We start from the raw sequence: 19,563 nt of genomic DNA on the forward strand, positions 1-19,563 counted from the left end.
AGGAGAAAGAAATGCTACACTTCTACCAGGAGCTTGTTGGCACCGGGTCAGAGGGTTTGTCCAATTGACACTAATTTCATCTGAATGCTCAAGAAAGAAAGAAATCACTTGGGGCGACCCCACCAAGACCACACCAAGTTCCAGACCATCGCTAGGTTCATTTAATAAAGCACGAAGTACGTCGTACATCGCGGTACTTTTTGTCCATTTATAGTTACGTTCAATGTTGCTGAACGTCCACGAAAGAAGTGTTTTATTCCTCGCATTCTATTGAAAACTATTACGATTTTGTCCTCCGCAACGTTTAGGACATTAGCTTGAATAGTTCCTGGTCCAAAAAGTACCTAAAATAGTTCCTGGTCCAAAAAGTACCTAAAAAAGTTCCTGGAAATGTAGAAACATGGATCGGGTTTCTTAAAAAAAAGGAAGAAAAAAGATCCGGGGCTCATGGCAAAGCCTTACTTGAGCTAAGGTGTGAAATTTCATACACACACACACACACACACACACACACACACACACACACACACACACACACACAGTAACTTTATAAGCCACTTAACACGAAAAGGTTTCTGAAACACGTCTCACTTTCATTTTAACAAAGGTTTAAATCCACGCCAGCGCGTACTAACATGAACCCGTGTGTGTGTGTGTCTGTGTGTGTGTGTGTGTGTGTGTGTGTGTGTGTGTGTGTGATTCTCAAGCGTCTCTTTCCCGCTGTGTCCCATTTTAATGATAAATAATCTAAGTATAACGATTTAACAGTTTCATGTATTAGTACTATTGTATAAGACAAGAACGACTGACACACACACACACACACACACACACACACACACACACACACACACACACACAGGAGTGAATGATTGTCTCACCTGTGTGTCAGTGGGGCGTGTCGCTGCGTTACAGTCAGTGTCGTCCCTGACCGAGCCGGACGAGCTGACGACACACTTCACAACTCTTCTTTGATAGCCGGGGCCACAGGAGGTGGTGCACTAAAGCCGCACACACACACACACACACACACACACACACACACACACACACACACACACAAACCAGAAGACAGACAGAAAGAAAGGTCAGCTAGGGACAACAGTCAACAGTTATATGGTTCTATCCTCTATCCAGCAGGATGGAGGAACAAAAGGCAATGAGCTCTCTCTATCTTCCTCTCGTTCCTTTTCCGCCTCATTGAAGTCGATGAAATGAGGTCAGGCCCGAGCGGCGGCGTTTTTCCGTGCGGCTCCATTTAATGCCTTCAAACGTACGTTTCAAGTGATGGATCGGTCCGTGCTGCGGAAAAGTCTGATCTCCGCCATACTCTCGGACTTGAATGGAAGTTTTCGACTCCTTTTATGTGAGGTTGTGTGTGTGTGTGTGTGTGTGTGTAGGGCCTGAGCAAATATCGCTGGCTTTTCACAAGGTTTTCACATACAGACATAAAACGCTTATGGTTGCAGCTTGCACATAATACACTCACACACACGCACACACACACACACACACACACACACACATACACACACTCTCACATACACACACGAGTGCAGATGTTGTATACAGTCAGTGATTGATGGGTTTTATTTTGTGTGTGTGTGTGTGTGTGAGAGTGTGTGCGTGAGTGAGAGAGTGTGTGTGTGAGAGTGTGCGTGTGCGTGTGAGTGTGTGTGTGAGAGACTTTGAGAGTGTGTGTGTGTGTGCGTGTGTATGCGTGTGTGAATGTGTGTGTGTGTGTATGCGTGTGTGAGTGTGTGTGTGTGTGTATGCGTGTGTGAGTGTGTGTATGTGACTGTGAGAGTGTGTGTGTGTGAGTGTGTGTGTGTGTATTCGTGTGTGAGTGTGTGTGTGTGCGTGAGTGAGTGTGTGTGACTGGAGAGTGTGTGTGTGTGTGTGTGTCCTCACCGGGCCCCAGGAGCCGAACTGCCAGGATGCACACTCCTGCTGCTGACACGCCTGCACCGACTCCGGTTTGGCCGAGCTGCAGAAGCGCTCGTCTAGCCGCTCGTCTCCGAACTGACACCACGTCTGACGGTGTTTATAGCCTTTCCCACACGTCACCAGGCACTGCGCAAACACACCCATCACATCAACACGTTCCTTTGTGTATTATCCTCATAACAGGAAAGTACTAGGATCGTATATAGAACAATCCAGATTAAGATACGTCAATTCATGTCCTTGCATCACGACGATAAACTGTGATAGCTGTGAACTGCACATTGGGCGTGTAAAATATAATTTACACACAATATAATTGACATTTATGTATATGGATAGCCAAAAACTCCCACATTAATAAGCATAATACAAATATGTATGCAAGAACGCCTATAGGGCATGTCATCTCATTTGCAAGAATGTAGGAGCACCTATAAGGCACGTCATCTCATTTTCTTGAATGTAGGAGCACCTTTAAGGCACATCATCTCATTTGCAAGAATGTAGGAGCACCTATAGGGCACGTCATCTCATTTGCTTGAATATATACATATATAAATGTATACACATAATATAATTGACATTTATGTATATGGATAGCCAAAAACTCCCACATTAATAAGCATAATACATAATACAAATATGTATGCAGGAGCGCCTATAGGGCACTTCATCTCATTTGGTTGAATGTAGGAGCACCTATAAGGCACGTCATCTCATTTGCAAGAATGTAGGAGCACCTTTAAGGCACATCATCTCATTTGCTTGAATGTAGGAGCACCTATAGGGCACGTCATCTCATTTGCTTGAATATATACATATATAAATGTATACACATAATATAATTGTCATTTATGTACATGGATAGCCCAAAACTCCCGCATTAATAAGCATAATACATCATACAAACATGTATGCAGTAGCGCCTATAGGGCACTTCATCTCATTTTCTTGGATGTAGGAGCACCTACTAGTTTAAGCTTGTTCATTAATTCAGGTTTTAAAGTCTATACCTCTGACCACTCGCCAGTCCTCCATTGCGGACACGGGAACTCGTTGCAGGGCTGGACTACGAGTTTGTCCCTCGAGTTGCATTTACTCTCATCGTTCTCAGGCGACATACACGTGGCGCTCCGACGGCGTGTCCCCCCTCCGCAACTTTTTGAGCACTACGCACAGCAAACAAACACAACAAACGGATGTTTTAACATGCTCATTGTTAAATACGGTAATTATACGAACGCTAATGAGCCGAAGTGCGAGCCCGACTAATTTTCATCCTCACCTCCGACCAGGGCGAGTACTCCCACACGCCGGGGTTACAGTCACCATGGCAAACCTCCTTATTGTCAGGTTTCTGCAGGTGGCTGCAGTTTTGCTCATCAACTCTCTGGGTTTTGCCGTCATTACGGTTGTATTTCGCGCAGTAGATTTCCAGCGTGCGGTAACCCAGTCCACATGTAGCCGTGCACTCGCTCTTACGGGCCACGTGCCACCTGGGAAATGAAGATTAAATTACACCTTCCCTTTCCCAGCTGTAGATCGAAAGACACCACGAAATGATCCAAGTGACAGTTTGAAATCTGTGTCAATGGTTTAGACCAATACAGATTAAAGCTCATAGATGAGAAGAGCTTGATGAAATATTGAATTAACAATCCCTAACTATAACAGAGAAGAAGTGGCGACAAAAGTTACCATTAATAGTGCTTTCTGTTGACATGTTCTGACCACATTGGCTTCCCAAAGTTTCTAAACAGTAATAAAGGCCACTCCAGGGATTTGAACCAACAAACTTTCGGGTATTAGTACAGAATCGTATCCACTGAGCTACCGCTGCTGCGTTGCTGTAACTCTGAACCTGGATAAATAGCTGAATACCTGAGTTCACAGTCTGTGTTGCACGGTTCTGTGAAGGCCTCCGGTCGAGGTGAGCCATGGCACCTTTGATCCGAAACCACCATGTGGTCCAACTCACGATTGCACAGGATTTTCCTCTTACGCTCCCCTGAGTGATGCAACAACAAACAGATTCACACTGATATTTCATCCACATTAAGATATACGTACACATAATCGTTGCATCCATGAAAAAAAAAATAAATAAATAAAAGCTTCGACTCCTCTGCCTTGAAGACGTTCCCGTGTTGAAAGATGAAAAGTTACAGTGTTGACACTGGAGACCCCTTCCAACGACGCTAAATAAACATCTCCTAACGCTATCGATGTTGTAGTGTCGTTACAGAAAATCAATCAAAGCCCGAACTGGCAAATCAATTCGGGTGCTGTTCCAATCTCGGAATCTTTTCTCCAAAGGAAAAGCGTATATATATATATTTCTTTTCAGGGTATCCAAAGATCAGCTCCTACGCGACGGATTTGCAATCTCGGAATATTCCGGGCCAATAGATTTCCATCAAATAGCTCTAAGATTGTGTGAAGCCGGGAAACCGTGAAGCCCAGATGTTTGGCCAGTGTGCAGCCTCACTGTTTCCAATGGCCTCATTGACCTCAACCTCTCTAAACTCCCTCACAGGAGACGCTGAAAAGACCGTCATGGCAGAAGTCCTGGAGAACCCTGACGTAAACATACTCATCTCTCATCCTAAGCGTAGCAATACCATATCACCAAACGATTCAGCCAACCGTATAGACGGCAATGTAAAGAGAATGTTTTTAACAACAAGGAACATTACAAACATTCCTCACCTTGGCACAGGCGGCTACACTCCTGCCACGGGCCGTACGCGTCCCAGATAAAATGCTGAGTCATGTCTTCGATGGGAATGTTATAGGAATACCTGACGTCTGGATTGAACAGGTTACCTACAGACAGAACCTGTGAGAAACGTAAGAGAGGGCGAGAGGACGAACGGATTATGATCCTCGAGTGTATTTTAATAATGCAAATACTCGAAATATCACAATAACAAAGTACCGAGGGTGCTCGAAATACTTCCAGAAAAGTCTTATCGTTTCTATGGAAACCGGTTACACAGGGATTTGTAGGATGGACAGTGCACATGAGTAGATTCGCACATGAACGATGGTTTCTAGCTATAACATTAAATGTAACTATTAACGGATAAAAAGTATGCTGTTTCGCTTCGTGAATAAATAAAAAAATTGTAAGCCGCTGTGGTATCAGAGCGATAATAAAACACCTCGGGGTGTGAGGTTTAACAAAAAAATAAAACTTCAGGGTGTTAACAGTAACTCCAGATCACACTAGCCTGTTTTTGTTGTGTATTTTACTACTACAGCTCAGCGCAAGCGGTTTATTCTGTATGGAATCGTCCGACGTTCCCAGACCTAATCTCTTCTCATTTTAATATACAGCTCCTTTTCAATTCGAAACAAAATGCGAAACAGAAACGGTCACTTCAGACAAACCCCTCGAATCCTTCACGTGAAAAACCCAACGTGTGTCATTATAATTCGGAATTCCAAAGCGGTGGAAGCGGCTCGGCGCGGACCTGGATGACGATCTCCTCCTCGATGCGGTCGGTGCAGTTGAGTCTCTCGACGACGTGGTCGGAGCCGCTGTACTCCAGGACGGCTCTCCCGACTTTGACTTCCCTTTTAAACATGCTGACCACAAAATCTCCATTCAGTAAATATTCTCCACGACTGTTGGCCACGGCTGGGGAACAAAGGAAAAAACAAAACAAAACAAGAAATATCAAATCAGAGTGGGGTTTAATGACACGGATTATGACTTGCCGAGTTGTGGCTTGATCCAAGGCCAGATAAATACTCATCTGGAAAACATACGGTGTAAGCCTAATAAAGTATACTGTTATATCACTTTTATTACTAGTATTATTATTAGTATTAGAGCTGCATCCTGGATGTTTCATCAGAAATAGTACAGTACATCATGATAGTACTGAACATGTGTCAAGAAAATGTTATTGACTATGTTTACATGGACAGCGGTAATCTAATTACTGACCTTATTCTGAATAAGACGGTATTCTGATTAGGGTGTGTACATGAGTCGCTTTTAGAATGCTATTTTCATGTTCCCGTGTTACATGTTATAGAACATGATTAGATTAACGGCACACGTCATTACGTCCCCACGTCACGCCGTCCGACGTCCCTCCAGAATTTCACGTATCGACATACAGTTCGTCTTCGTTATGGGACCGTATACAGTTTTGGGTGTTTTTATTAAAAAAATTTTACGAACGCCTCAAGTGCGGTTAATTATTAGTCGTGCCGTACGTGCTGATAGACGGCTGCTTGAAGCCGTGGGCTGCGTCCCAAACCGCGTACTTACCGTCTATATAGTAGCCCAGATACATGTATTTCACCTAGTATATAGGAGGCAAGTACGCGGTTTGGGACGCAGCCGTGCTCTCTCGTTTGCCGTCAAACGGTCGAGCGCTGCCGTGTGTGATCGTGTCCTGTCGCACAATGCGGTGAAAACTCTCACACGACGTTAACAGTGTGATTAAGGTGTGTACACGTCTGTAACGCACGTCGATAACGCGACTAAAACAGGAATCCTCCACACGTCTTAATTCCATTTGTGTTTACTTCGAGTATGACCTTAATCGGATTAAGGTCATTCAAAATTGCTCTTTACATGCTAGTTTCTTAATCAGACTATCATCTTGTCATAAGGTACAAGAGCCAATCGCGTTCCAAAATGCAAACACGGCACATGCAAACTTCAGTTTCCTAAGAAAAGGGGAGGAGCGAGTGAGATTTTCAACACGTATGCACATAGAATCATGACGAGAGTAAAAGTGTAGACGCTTCTTTGCCTTTTTTTTGTTGTTGTTGTTGTTGTAAAAAACAAATCACAGGTTTATATGAATGCACTCATTCTAATAGTTAAAAACATGGGACACAGGGACTTTAGATTATTTAGCGTCTATGGAAAGAGTCTCCACTTCCCGTGCTCTGTGACAACCGGGTTAAACTGTAACCCGTACCGTAAGAGAAACGACCTTCTTTTATGGCTGTTCCACGCCATTAAACGTAACCATAAATGGATAAAAAGTCTGCTCAAACGCGTCGTTCTTTAATGCGTTTCAAACCGCTGTGATATGAAAGGAAGAAAAACACGTCGAGATGTTATACACATTACCGTTATCGGAAAAGAATCGACTTTGAAGCGGTAGCTGTGACTCGCCTAACCATCGTAGATTATTTTCCTATAAAGGCACACCCCCAAAGTGTTTAGCGCCTCATGTAGTACACGTACGTTGGAAAAAGTCTAGCTAGATACATACGTGCAAAAAAAATCATTTTCACTGCGCATTTCAGGCGTGGTCCCAGCAGAAATTGTGCACGTTTTATCGACAGTGCAACGAAGCTAATTGGGCTAAAGGAGTTCGGCATTCCTCGGAGGAGCCGGCTGTTCCTTTAATGCACACATTCATATCCACTAATGCGATTATGTCGCTTATTTCCTGCATTACTTTCCTCACCATTTCACACATCACAGATCCCAGAGACTTTCCGTAAACCTGCAAATCTCACACACACACTCACACACACACATTGTTATCATCTCCAGGGCACAGTGACCTACTCATGCTACAAGCTGTGGACAGGATCTTTTTTTTTTTTTTTTTTTTTTCCTCCTGAGGCTTACAGAAAGTTCCGGCCCATTAAAAGTATGAGCATGTGCTCAGCACACGATTTGCACACTAGACAGCTGGCTGGAAGCCGACTTCCTCAAAATTAAAGCTCTCTCCGATCAAGCACACTCGGCTGACTCATGGAACCACTCGAGTCACATGATGACACACCGGACTGTCGTACTGAGCACGAGGAATTTTCTTTTCTGTAAAAAGAGGCTCGCCGGTCCACTTACACAATAACACGGGACCGCGTTCTGAGCACAGCACTAGTGATAGCAACAACCGGGATTGTTTGCAAAGATTTTTTAAAAAAAAGTAGCTCATAGCGAGGTGGGAAATGGATGCCGGATGCAAAAGTACTTCTTTTGGACGCGCATCGCGGTCGGGAAGATTTCTTTTTCATGTTTCCTGTTGGGACGTTCGAAATCACGCGTGGAAAGGACGCGAAAAGGATTTCTCCTACAAAGGAGAAGTGATTATGGTTTACGGAGGCGATAATGTAGCAGACGGGAAATGACGTGTTATTTGACTTTTGAGTTTCTTTTTATTTCATTTTATATTAGAAGGAGGTTCCCATCTAGTACCCAAAAGCACCCTGCTAGTAGAACTCCTTAAGAAACCAGAACCACTGACCAGTGCAAGAGACGTAACAAAAACGTACACTTTTAGTGGAAATATAGAGATTTTTAAGGTTCCTCAAGGGTGTGTCCCCTTTTAAATCGGGTTCCAAGTAAAATAGCCCAAATCATTAACCATCTAAAGAACCCTGGAGGAACCCTTTTGTCTGAGAGGGTATAGTTTAACTACTATTAATGTCATAGACAAAACAAAAAGAGTACTTTTAGAAATAAAGAGTTCCTTTAGGTTCTTTGGATATTTGGGGGGGGGGGGGGTTCTTTGGATATTTGGGGGGGGGGGGGGGGGTTCTTTGGATAGTTAGAGAGTTCTTTGGATAGTTAGGGGGGGGTTGGATAGATAAGGGGTTCTTTGGATAGTTAGGGGGGGTTTGGATAGATAGGAGGTTCTTTGGATAGATAGGGGGTTCTTTGGATAGTTGGGGGGGGGGGGGTTGGATATATAGGGGGTTCTTTGGATAGTTAAGGGGGTTCTTTGGATAGTTAGGGGGGTTCTTTGGATAGTTAAGGGGGTTCTTTGGATAGTTAGGGGGGTTCTTTGTATAGTTAGGGGGGTTCTTTGGATAGATAGGAGTTTCTTTGGATAGTTACAGGGGTTCTTTGGATAGTTAGGGGGGTTCTTTGGATAGTTAGGGGGGTTCTTTGGATAGTTAGGGGGGTTCTTTGGATAGTTAGGGGGGTTCTTTGGATAGATAGGAGTTTCTTTGGATAGTTAGGGGGGTTCGTTGGATAGATAGGGGGTTCTTTGGATAGATAGGGGGTTCTTTGGATAGTTGGGGGGGGGGTTTGGATAGATAGGGGGTTCTTTGGATAGATAGGGGGTTCTTTGGATAGTTAGGGTTTCTTTGGATAGTTAGGGAGTTCTTTGGATAGTTGGGGGGGGGGTTTGGATAGATAGGGGGTTCTTTGGATAGTTACAGGGGTTCTTTGTATAGATAGGAGTTTCTTTGGATAGTTACAGGGGTTCTTTGGATAGTTAGGGGGGTTCTTTGGATAGATAGGAGTTTCTTTGGATAGTTACAGGGGTTCTTTGGATAGATAGAAGTTTCTTTGGATAGTTACAGGGGTTCTTTGGATAGATAGGAGTTTCTTTGGATAGTTACAGGGGTTCTTGGATAGATAGGAGTTTCTTTGAATAGTTACAGGGGTTCTTGGATAGATAGGAGTTTCTTTGAATAGTTACAGGGGTTCTTTGGATAGTTAGGGAGTTCTTCACATCACTCAAAATTTGCATCTTGAAACCTCTTTCATAAGGAAACCCTGGCTGTAGCTTCTACATATAAGAAGGGTCCTAGATTTAAGATCGTTTCTTTTCAAGACTGCACAGAACAGCAAATGAATGAACCTTTAATGAAATATAAAACATAAAACGAGTGTTCCGCTAAAGATCGTTGTACTCTAGAACAATGGAAAGTTCTTTGATTTGTCCTGCTTGAGGAACCCTTAACGGTTCTATACAGTACATGCTCAACGTTAAACCCCTTTGAAATATCCAAAGAGCCTTAGGAAATTCCTGAGAGGTTACCATTTTGTATGATCTGTCGCATTAATAGTGGAGAACTTTTAGAGCGGGTTCACATTTAGGAGGCTAAGAACTATTGCCTACACGCATGCGGGTCTAGTTAGACGTCAGCTCGGCACGTCTAAAGCCGGAAAACTTCGCTACGTAATGTGCTGGATCTGCAATTTAATGTCTGGCAAATATGCGTTTTGTGATATTAATGTTTGTTTAGAATTATCAAGACCCTTTCTATTTAGATAATACATAAACAATCCCATTTATCAACCACAATATCTATATCATGTCCAAAACGAATTAAAAAATAAATGCAACATGATGCAGACTCATCTCCACTCGCTTTTCTTTCAGTGATTCGCCTTGCAGCGTTTTTGGTGTACTGCCCCTTTAAGAAAACTTATACACACGCAGTTAAAGCTAACTACGGCACGTCCTAGTAGTCTAATTTTGTTCCAGTCGCTCGACTGCTTGTCTCCTTTTTTCCTCTGAACCCGGAAGTCTCTATGCTATGTGCTATCCCAGTACTCAAGCAGACGTGTGGAGGAAGCGAAAGTTTCCTACAGATGTCCTTCTGTTTGGGACGGGGTGATAAAGGATATGTCATCGTATCCTTTGAGGAAGAGAACTGTATTGTTTGGTGACACCCACGCACGACCATTACAAAGGAAATCCACCAGGTTTCCAAATAAAGACGTTTATTAGCCTAGAGACTGCATACATGCCAATTATAGTTTCTTCATGTTTTCCAACCTCATGAACTTCAAGTCTGAAATTGGCTCAACACAAACTGAATAAAGGGGTGTGTTTCTCTGAGCTCGACTCACCGAGGTAGTTATCATCCTCTGGTTTATCTGAGTAGCTGTGCTGTCGCACGTCTATGTTGGTAGCACCGCTGGGGATTCGCACGACGAGGTTGTAACCTATAAAATAAAAGATAAGGGACTAAATAACTCAATGACATCTCGGATCCGTGACTGACTGACCGGGTGCGTGAAGGACTGAGAGAGTGAGAGAGTGAGTGTGAGAATGAGTGAATGACTGAGAGAGTCAGTGAGTGAGAGGGAAGGTGAAGGAGTGATTTAGTGAGTCAGTGAGTAAATGAGGGAATGTTTTAATGAGTGGGAGAGTGAGTAAATGAGAGAATGAGTGAGGGTACGTGAGTGAGTGATTTAATGAGTGAGTGAGTAAATGAGAGAATGAGTGAGGGAATGAGTGAGGGGGTAAGTGAGTGAGTGATTTAATGAGTGAGGGAATGAGTAAATGAGTGAATGTTTTAATGAGTGAGGGAATGAGTAAATTAGCGAATGTTTTAATGAGTGAGAGGGTGAGTGAATGTTTTAATGAGTGAGAGGGTGAGTGAATGTTTTAATGAGTGAGAGGGTGAGCGAGTGTTTTAATGAGTGAGGGAATGAGTAAATGAGTGAATGTTTTAATGAGTGAGGGAATGAGTAAATGAGTGAATGTTTTAATGAGTGAGAGGGTGAGTGAATGTTTTAATGAGTGAGAGGGTGAGTGAATGTTTTAATGAGTGAGAGGGTGAGCGAGTGTTTTAATGAGTGAGGGAATGAGTAAATGAGTGAATGTTTTAATGAGTGAGGGAATGAGTAAATGAGTGAATGTTTTAATGAGTGAGAGGGTGAGTGAATGTTTTAATGAGTGAGAGGGTGAGTGAATGTTTTAATGAGTGAGAGGGTGAGCGAGTGTTTTAATGAGTGAGTGAATGAGTAAATGAGTGAATGTTTTAATGAGTGAGAGGGTGAACGAGTGTTTTAATGAGTGAGGGAATGAGTAAATGAGTGAATGTTTTAATGAGTGAGAGGGTGAGCGAGTGTTTTAATGAGTGAGGGAATGAGTAAATGAGTGAATGTTTTAATGAGTGAGAGGGTGAGCGAGTGTTTTAATGAGTGAGTGAATGAGTAAATGAGTGAATGTTTTAATGAGTGAGAGGGTGAGTGAGTGTTTTAATGAGTGAGGGAATGAGTAAATGAGTGAATGTTTTAATGAGTGAGAGGGTGAGTGAATGTTTTAATGAGTGAGTGAATGAGTAAATGGGTGAATGTTTTAATGAGTGAGAGGGTGAGCGAGTGTTTTAATGAGTGAGTGAATGAGTAAATGAGTGAATGTTTTAATGAGTGAGAGGGTGAGAGAGTGTTTTAATGAGTGAGAGGGTGAGCGAGTGTTTTAATGAGTGAGGGAATGAGTAAATGAGTGAATGTTTTAATGAGTGAGTGAATGAGTTGGGGAATGAGTGAGAGGGTAAGTGAGTGAGTGATTTAATGAGTAAGTGAGTGAAAGAGTGAGTGAATGACTGAAAAGATAAATGACTGAGTGAGCTGTAATGAATGAACTGACCAGCGTATAACAGAATGGATCAGAACCAAACCGTGAACTTTTTTTTTTTTTTTTTTAACGTTGTAATGAAACCTACCGTAGTGCACCGTACTCAGTGTCCCTGCCACTGTCTTACAGGACGAGTTGTCTCCTCCACACACTCCACATTTATCTCTCCTGGCCTTGGAGTTTAAAACATGGTCACAACCTGCTTGCTGCAGAAGCACAGTGCAAATACGGACGAGGACTCAGTGTGATCAATTATGGCTTGTGATAGAACTTTAGAGACATAAACTCAATGGATTGCCAAAACACACACACACACACACACACACACTCACCCTACACAGGCCTTGCACACAGATGTCGTTGGTATCGGGGCCACACGGCGTGCCATCGATCACTCGGTCCTTGAGCTGATAGTAGGCTGTGTTTCCTGCTACTCTGCAGAAGAGCTTGCAGCGGTCCTTCATTAGAACTTCACATAAAGAGGACCAAATGCAGGAACGTCAGAGAGGAAATCAATTCGTGGAAATCAAAACACCACGATTATAAAATCTTTTCTAGCCATTGATAGACCGCGATGTTCTAATTAACTCATTAAACTCATCTTTCGTTATTTTGATCTAGACATTTGGTGCATTTCCGTTTGACGTTCAGGAATAAGAACTGGAACAAACAAAAAAAGTTTCGATTTCCAACATTACGCGGAAGAAAATCCAATAAAAATATATGAGACGAGACACATTTCCAGGACAAATCTGTCCTTTAGTATGTCTAAAAGTCAGTATTAGTAAAGTTATTCGGATAATTGCGGGGATTTATTTTTTAAAACAAACATCGAGCCTCAAGCCTGAGCTGCTTAAAAATGGATGAAGAAATACCGTTAAAATGCCGTTAAACCTGTATCCAATTAGCACAACGAAAAGAAAGAGCTAGCTGAGGAAAATATCGAAAATATCGAATGACTGCTACGGGAAAATGGTAAGTAAGTAAGTAAGTAAATAAGTAAATAAATAAATAAAGGTCTTACTTCCGCTGTACTTGGGCACCCAGCGCACATTTGGAGGTAGACCGTTGATGTTAAAATGGCGGCCGTCGAAAGCAGCGCACTGCTCCTCTCTGAAGTCTCGTCTCTGTATAGAACATGGCTCGGAGTTGCACGAGCGAAACTTCATCCTGCGCCCCACGCAGTACTGTCCCCCGTTCCTAGGTCTGAATAAAGCCGTGCACACGTGACGAAAAAAGAACTCCAACGAATGAATCCACGAGCGATCATGTCATTCTCCAATTCAATGATCTTACGAAGAAGTCCTAACTGTCCCTTAAACATTTTGAACAACAAACTTGAACAGGCAAAAAATAGCAGAGACTAAATCCGTAAAAACAAACAACAACAAATTGATGATTATGAAAATATTACTGAATAACTTCTCATGGTTTATATTGTTTATACAGTTACCAAGGCAACCAAAATGAAGCATTAAAAAAAACAAAAACATTCATCTCTACACTGGACAAGGAGGAACCAATCATTCGCAGTGCTTACGCGGGTCTGTTGCAGTCCCGGGTGGCGATCTTGATGCCCCCTCCACATGTGCGTGAGCAGGAGCCGAAGGGACTCCACACGCCCCACTCTCCGTCCACCGGACCCAAGTCGTGCTCCTTCGGGGTGCACACGCCATGCTTACAGTGCTGTTTAAAGAGAGAAAGTAGGGTGAGAGACTGAGGTCAAATACACGCAGGATTAATTCAAGCTTGGTAAACTATACAGCAATTTCATTTTAAATCTGAAGGGATTTGAAGAAAAAAAACAAAAAAAAATCCTATTACGTTAATCCTCAGAGTTATAGCCGAATGTCTGTTTTCTCTTTAAGATCGAATCCATACTCGAGAGCGAACTCCGCTCCGAGTTAGGCGGTGTTCTGTGCAGATATACGGAATGTAAACAATGCCGGGGAGCCCTGAATATGTTAGGATTATTAATTGCTGGAGCTCAGATCCTACTAACTGTACGGACGAGGAGGAGATTTAGTTCTGAGAGAATGTCAGAACATTTATATCACGGGCGCAGTTTCATATTCTGAAGGTTGGAATTGTTTGGAGCTTTAAGCTAAGCCATCAAGGCATTATCTGTATCTGTGCATGTTTAATAGCACTATTAACTTGAATACTTGCCCTTCCATGGCCACAGTCAGTGCCGTCAGCCCAGGGCATGTGCTGGGTTCGACAGCCACGCTGAGGTCCTTCTGGACTCATGCACCAAAGCCGTCGACACTGCATCTGGAGAACACACACACACACACACACACACAAACCCACATACACACTATTAGCCCTCAGTACCACCCCCTCACAAACATATACAACTTTTACACACACACACACAAGCAATGGGTAACTATCCCCCTCTCACAGGGCTTACCCTTTAAACAAACACTTTAAATGCCACTGACTAAATGTACTACACTGTGCTGTTTAACAATGTTATGTAACTACTACTTAGAACTGCAACCTAAAATAGCTCCTCTCCATTCCTCTGTTTGTACATGTCCATGTAGAGAGCAATACTCAAGACAGCGAATCTCAGCATGGACATAAATGCATTTCATCCACATGTCATTCGAATGCCTTGCTAGAAAAGGTGGCATCCCATCGTTAAATAAATCAGTCAAGTGACATCCTACCGCCGTGTTCTTTATCGATATGGCGGAATCCATGAAAGTTCAGGTTGCGGTTGATGCTCGCTGTAATTACAGTGTCATTTTAGTTGCCTTGTTTTACCAGTTTATCAACACATCTTGTGGTTATGACCGCGGAACGTGGTCAGAACTTAATCCTAGCAAGAGTTAGCAACATATCCTAGCAACATATCTGATGTAGCTTTCGCTGTCACTTAAGGTACTTTTGAAGAGTTTAAAAGACCAAAATGTGAACATAATGAGTCTTTATTGGTCACATATCCATTGCAGCAGAGTGAAATTCTTTAATCTTTGCAAATCCCAGTACGTTAGGGCCAGAGCACTGGGTCAGCCATGATACGGCACTCCTGGAGCAGAGAGGGTTAAGGGCCTGAACCCCCAACCTTCTGATCCGTAACCCAGAGCATGGCAGTGCTGGGGCTTGAACCCCTGACCTTCTGATCATTAACACAGAGCCTTACCTGTCAAGCCACCACTGCCCCAGTGTAATAATCCGTGCAATACCCTTGTTTACTTACCATATATGAGCAGACTTGTGTTCCAGGTCCAAATATGAGTTCGCATTGTTGATTGACGCTGTATATGCGCCCCGGGAGTTGCTGGAGCAGGGGGTACGGCCTGGACACGGGCTCGTCGAGCAAACACTCTCCATACCCTGTGCTAATAAGAAATGATGAAAAAAACGACTTGAAGAGGAAAACAAAACAAACAAGACAAAAACAAGACACACACACACACACACAAAAAAAAAAAAAAAAAAAAAAAAAAAGAACACGGCTTGAGTGTGTGTTGATGGGATTGAACGTCTAGTTTCATTCAAAGATTTGGAGGACTGGAGCTGATTGAACCAACTTGGTGTAAAAAATGAGCTTTTAATATAAACGTTCTCTCGAACATGTCTGATCTGGTTCTCTTTCAGAGACCTTACAACTGCATGGAAGTCACAGGAAGCCACCAGTGTGTATACAACGGGATGTACGTACTCGAGGAACTCTGTGATGTATTTTCTGCTGCATTTGGACCACATCCAGGGGTTGGTGTTGTAGTTGAGTGTAGGGGCCATGACGTGCTGCTGAATCTTAACACCGTCCTCTTTACATTTGTTACTGTCATCATGGGGCATGTTGAACCTGCAGAACACAACGTACACATGCATACAGACATCAGTAGATTTACACAGCAGATGTAGAATATTTCCGTTCTACATTCGGGTTAGCGCTGCCAGAACAGTATCGATGCTGTTTGTGAAGCTGGTTGAAAGGAGGTCACGCAGGGAACGGAGACGGCAGGAGCGAGGTGTGATGTGTACAGCTTTGCACCTTATAGCACCAGGAGCTCAATCCCCTGCTCAGCCTACAGCAGTGAGGTCACAGCCCTCCACCGGATAAGAAAGGAATTCCAAAATCCCATCTTGGGCACGCAGTGGAAATAAATGAATGGTTATGGTGCAAAAGGCTTCAGTGAGAAAAAAACACATATCTGTACTTCTATAATATGTGGGTGTTTAAATAGGTTTTAAAAATCTACTGGTAAGGAGTAAAATATTTGGCAAGTCCCCAAAAAAAGTTTCGTTCTTGATAACGCTTACGTTACACCAAAATTGCTTCATAAAGATCATTTCGGTGCTATCTGAAGATAGTGGTAGAACTATCTAAGGGTTCAATGATCAGCCAATGGCTAGGATTCAAAGATTTTGCCTTGATTTTATATATATATATATATATATATATATATATATATATATGTAAAAGGATGGTTGGTGTTCCTGATAGCTAGTGATGATATGTGTGTCAGAGGAATCATGTGTTAGCCTTCACTGTCTCAGCTGGCATCAGGTGTCATGATATGATAATAAGCTATAAACTCTTTCTGTGCCTCTTAAGCAAACCATCATGAACATATGTTGCAATTTGTTATGTCTGCTAGATGTAAGTTTTGCAATTGAAAAACATTAGCATGGAACTGTAGTAGAATAGTACAGAAATGTAGTTAAATCTACAACACTTGAGGGTAAAAGTCCTTCAACATGGTGTTTCCCTCCCAGAGAAGGTTCCAAGTAGAACCCAGTAACCCTCCAGAACACCCATCATTAAAACCCATTTGCTATGCGTGTAAGACTGACGATCGGCGGGTAGATAGGTAGTGGAAGTGGTCACTTACACGTGGCCGAGTTCATGAGCGATAGTGAAAGCGGTACTGAGGCCGCTATCTTCGCTGATGCTGCAGCTCCTGTACGGATCACACACTGTGCCTAATTCTGCAAGACCTGGCAAAGCAGAGAATAACTAGGATTGGTGAAGTCGTAACTATCATTTATACGAATCGTACGATTATTTAAAAATAATCACCGACGTACTCATTACACTACTGATATTTAATAAAAAACAATTACCTAAAGTGTCACACTTGTCTTTTGCTCGACAGATGTCCTGCCTGTACAAACATATGGGTTACACTTATATAAAGCAGACACACACTTGAGCTGTTTTATACAATACTACAATTCTATACAACAAACAACTGCCCACTGGGACGCAGATTTAAACCCCCCAGTCCTGCAATTGTACCCTTGAATATGGCACCTATTCAACTTTCATTTGCCCTAGTTAGCCATGTTAGCATTTTGGCTAACCTTTCCTTCTAAGAGGAAGTAAAAGCTGCGGGACCTGGTGATGAGGATGGCCGTGTCGTAGTGGTCATGGTGTTCGTCGTCGAGGTTGTTCTGGTCCAGCTGCCAGACACAGAAGTTCTTTAAAGTGGCTTGTGCATTGAAAGAGATAACTGGACCCTTCTGTGTAGCGAGAGAGAGAGAGAGAGAGAGAAAGAGACATGTATAGATCACTATTCTGTCTGCAGGCTAGTGATCAGTAAGCTGGAAGAAGCTTTAGCTAGGCTTTAGTTATAAAAACATTGGATGGTGGAACTAGCTGAACACTGACAGGCTAACATTTGGCTTGGATGAAGTTGCAGGTCAGTGAAAACTTACAAATGGCCGGCTGTGCCAGCTGAGATTATGCAACCATGTACGATGTATGAGAACGCAGAGAGGCGTAAGCTTACCAGCTCATTGTTTATTATGACTAGCTTCACAATGACAATGTGGATTAGATTGCCAATGCTGGGATCCTTGTAGATCGAGGAAACCTGGATGAAGACAAAGCAAATCAGGCTTGTGTTGGTGAGGAAATGCCATTTTGGCCAGGTGTGTGCATTCCTGTGGATGGATTGGTCTCGATGTTTGCAAAGGGACATGAACAGAGCAGCCGCATTACCTTTATGAAAAGAATCCCGCATTATCAAAAAATCTGAACGATCTGTATTCACATTTCAAACGTTATTTGCCAACATATTATATATATATATGCAATGCTGTCCAATAAAATAAAAATAAATACACATTAAAATGCATGACCTCTAGGGATTTATAATTCGATGTCTGCAAGCTCGGATAACTCTAATAAATGCAGCTGCGTGAAGCTAAGATTCTCGAGAAGGGCCCACACAGCAGTTCTATTTATAATACAGTTGGTCATCTGCTGCAGAAATATTTCTCGGCTGTTGAGAAAGTTGATTGCGCTCCCAGAAATCTGTAGAGAATGCAGCCTGTGCCAAGACAGAAGTAGGTCAAATTCACCTCCCAGGAAGCCATGCCAAAAAAAATCTCAAGCATGCATTTTATGTGACCGTTCCTCCTGGTTTTATTCCTCAGGTTTTTCACATGTCAGAAGAGTTTGTGTTGTAGGATTGGAGTCAGTTCTTGGGCTAACTGTTGGTACACCTAAAGCAACAGCATGCAGGAAAACCAGTCCGTGAGACAGAACTTACAATAGACATTAGTGTCAGAACGTAGTGCTGGAGGTTGCTCCTGTGATATTCCACCATCTTGTAGTCAGCAACGACCATGGCTTCCACGAAGCGCGGGTAGGAGAGGAAGCGCTTTGCTCTCCGGTGAGGTCCTGAGTCACTGCTGCTGTGGTTAGCTGATAGCTGCTTGTCTTCTGTCGAGGGTAAAGAGCCAGAGAGAAGCCCTGCGCTGAGACTCTCCAGGTCAGACGCCAAACTCCCAGACACCATGTTTTTCTCAGCAGCTGCTTTATCACCTGGGATACAAACGCAAACATGACATTATAACCCAACTCTGTACTCGTGTGCACAAAGAACTGAGCAGAAGTGCACGACCGGACAAAAATGTATCTGCTATACTCCGTGCAAAAACGATGCTTGCATCCGAAAAGGTTCGTAAGTTTGTCTCGCTGGGAAAAACCCTGAAGGTTCTATGTAGAACCCTAGCAGAGAGGGTTCTCGTAGGTAAGATCTTAAGACTCTTAGAGGAAAATCCATCCTGAAAGACTTGCATATCAATATTTATAGTTTGCTGAGCGAAAGATTTCTTTTATGATCCAATTCCAAGTTGACTTTTGAAGTATGTTTCCACTTGGGTTAAAGGCTTCCTACATTACCCACAATGCTCATCGACTACCAGCTGACTGTGCTACAGAGGGACTTCATCTCTACCTAAAGAGACGCAATGCAGCGGCGCTTCAGTCCTCTGCTCAATCAGATCATCTTCCAAAGCTTCGACTTTCAAGCGGCCAACACTGCTGCGCTCATCATCTCGTAGCTTGCTACCTAGCCGAGCGGTGTCTCTGTCGTAACTCGGCGCAACCGCATCGTCCCGCTGCGTTGCATTCTGGAACTTTGAGTCCAGTGTATGCAAGTTGGATTACTTGTGAATTAATAGTAAGAAAAGACCTTCTTGCTCTTTTCTCTTTAGGAGCTCACAGCGAAACCTGACCGTTGTCGCTCGTGTCTGAGATCGTATATACATT

At 43.0% G+C, this 19,563-nt stretch overlaps 1 protein-coding gene across 2 annotated transcripts in view; it reads right to left on the minus strand.

The window, feature by feature from the left end:
• adamts9 (ADAM metallopeptidase with thrombospondin type 1 motif, 9) overlaps window positions 1-19,563 on the minus strand; it is a 62,101-nt gene that overhangs the window by 34,392 nt on the left and 8,146 nt on the right. For both annotated transcript variants that reach the window (XR_001810053.3, XM_017451071.3), the window contains exons 4-23: window positions 18,560-18,834; window positions 17,795-17,878; window positions 17,401-17,525; window positions 17,127-17,167; window positions 16,895-17,000; window positions 15,718-15,864; window positions 15,253-15,394; window positions 14,211-14,315; window positions 13,582-13,727; window positions 13,066-13,247; window positions 12,374-12,510; window positions 12,130-12,247; window positions 10,526-10,621; window positions 5,424-5,590; window positions 4,657-4,786; window positions 3,829-3,955; window positions 3,233-3,443; window positions 2,961-3,116; window positions 1,912-2,073; window positions 882-1,001 (exon numbers count right to left, since the gene is read on the minus strand). Coding sequence is in view for 1 of the 2 variants with exons in the window: in XM_017451071.3 (XP_017306560.1) it covers window positions 882-1,001; window positions 1,912-2,073; window positions 2,961-3,116; window positions 3,233-3,443; window positions 3,829-3,955; window positions 4,657-4,786; window positions 5,424-5,590; window positions 10,526-10,621; window positions 12,130-12,247; window positions 12,374-12,510; window positions 13,066-13,247; window positions 13,582-13,727; window positions 14,211-14,315; window positions 15,253-15,394; window positions 15,718-15,864; window positions 16,895-17,000; window positions 17,127-17,167; window positions 17,401-17,525; window positions 17,795-17,878; window positions 18,560-18,834 (2,777 nt within the window). In the remaining variant the exon portion in view is untranslated. The remainder of the gene's footprint in view (window positions 1-881; window positions 1,002-1,911; window positions 2,074-2,960; window positions 3,117-3,232; window positions 3,444-3,828; window positions 3,956-4,656; window positions 4,787-5,423; window positions 5,591-10,525; window positions 10,622-12,129; window positions 12,248-12,373; window positions 12,511-13,065; window positions 13,248-13,581; window positions 13,728-14,210; window positions 14,316-15,252; window positions 15,395-15,717; window positions 15,865-16,894; window positions 17,001-17,126; window positions 17,168-17,400; window positions 17,526-17,794; window positions 17,879-18,559; window positions 18,835-19,563) is intronic.

Source organism: Ictalurus punctatus, chromosome 21, assembly GCF_001660625.3.
Source record: "Ictalurus punctatus breed USDA103 chromosome 21, Coco_2.0, whole genome shotgun sequence".
Classification (NCBI taxonomy): domain Eukaryota; kingdom Metazoa; phylum Chordata; class Actinopteri; order Siluriformes; family Ictaluridae; genus Ictalurus; species Ictalurus punctatus.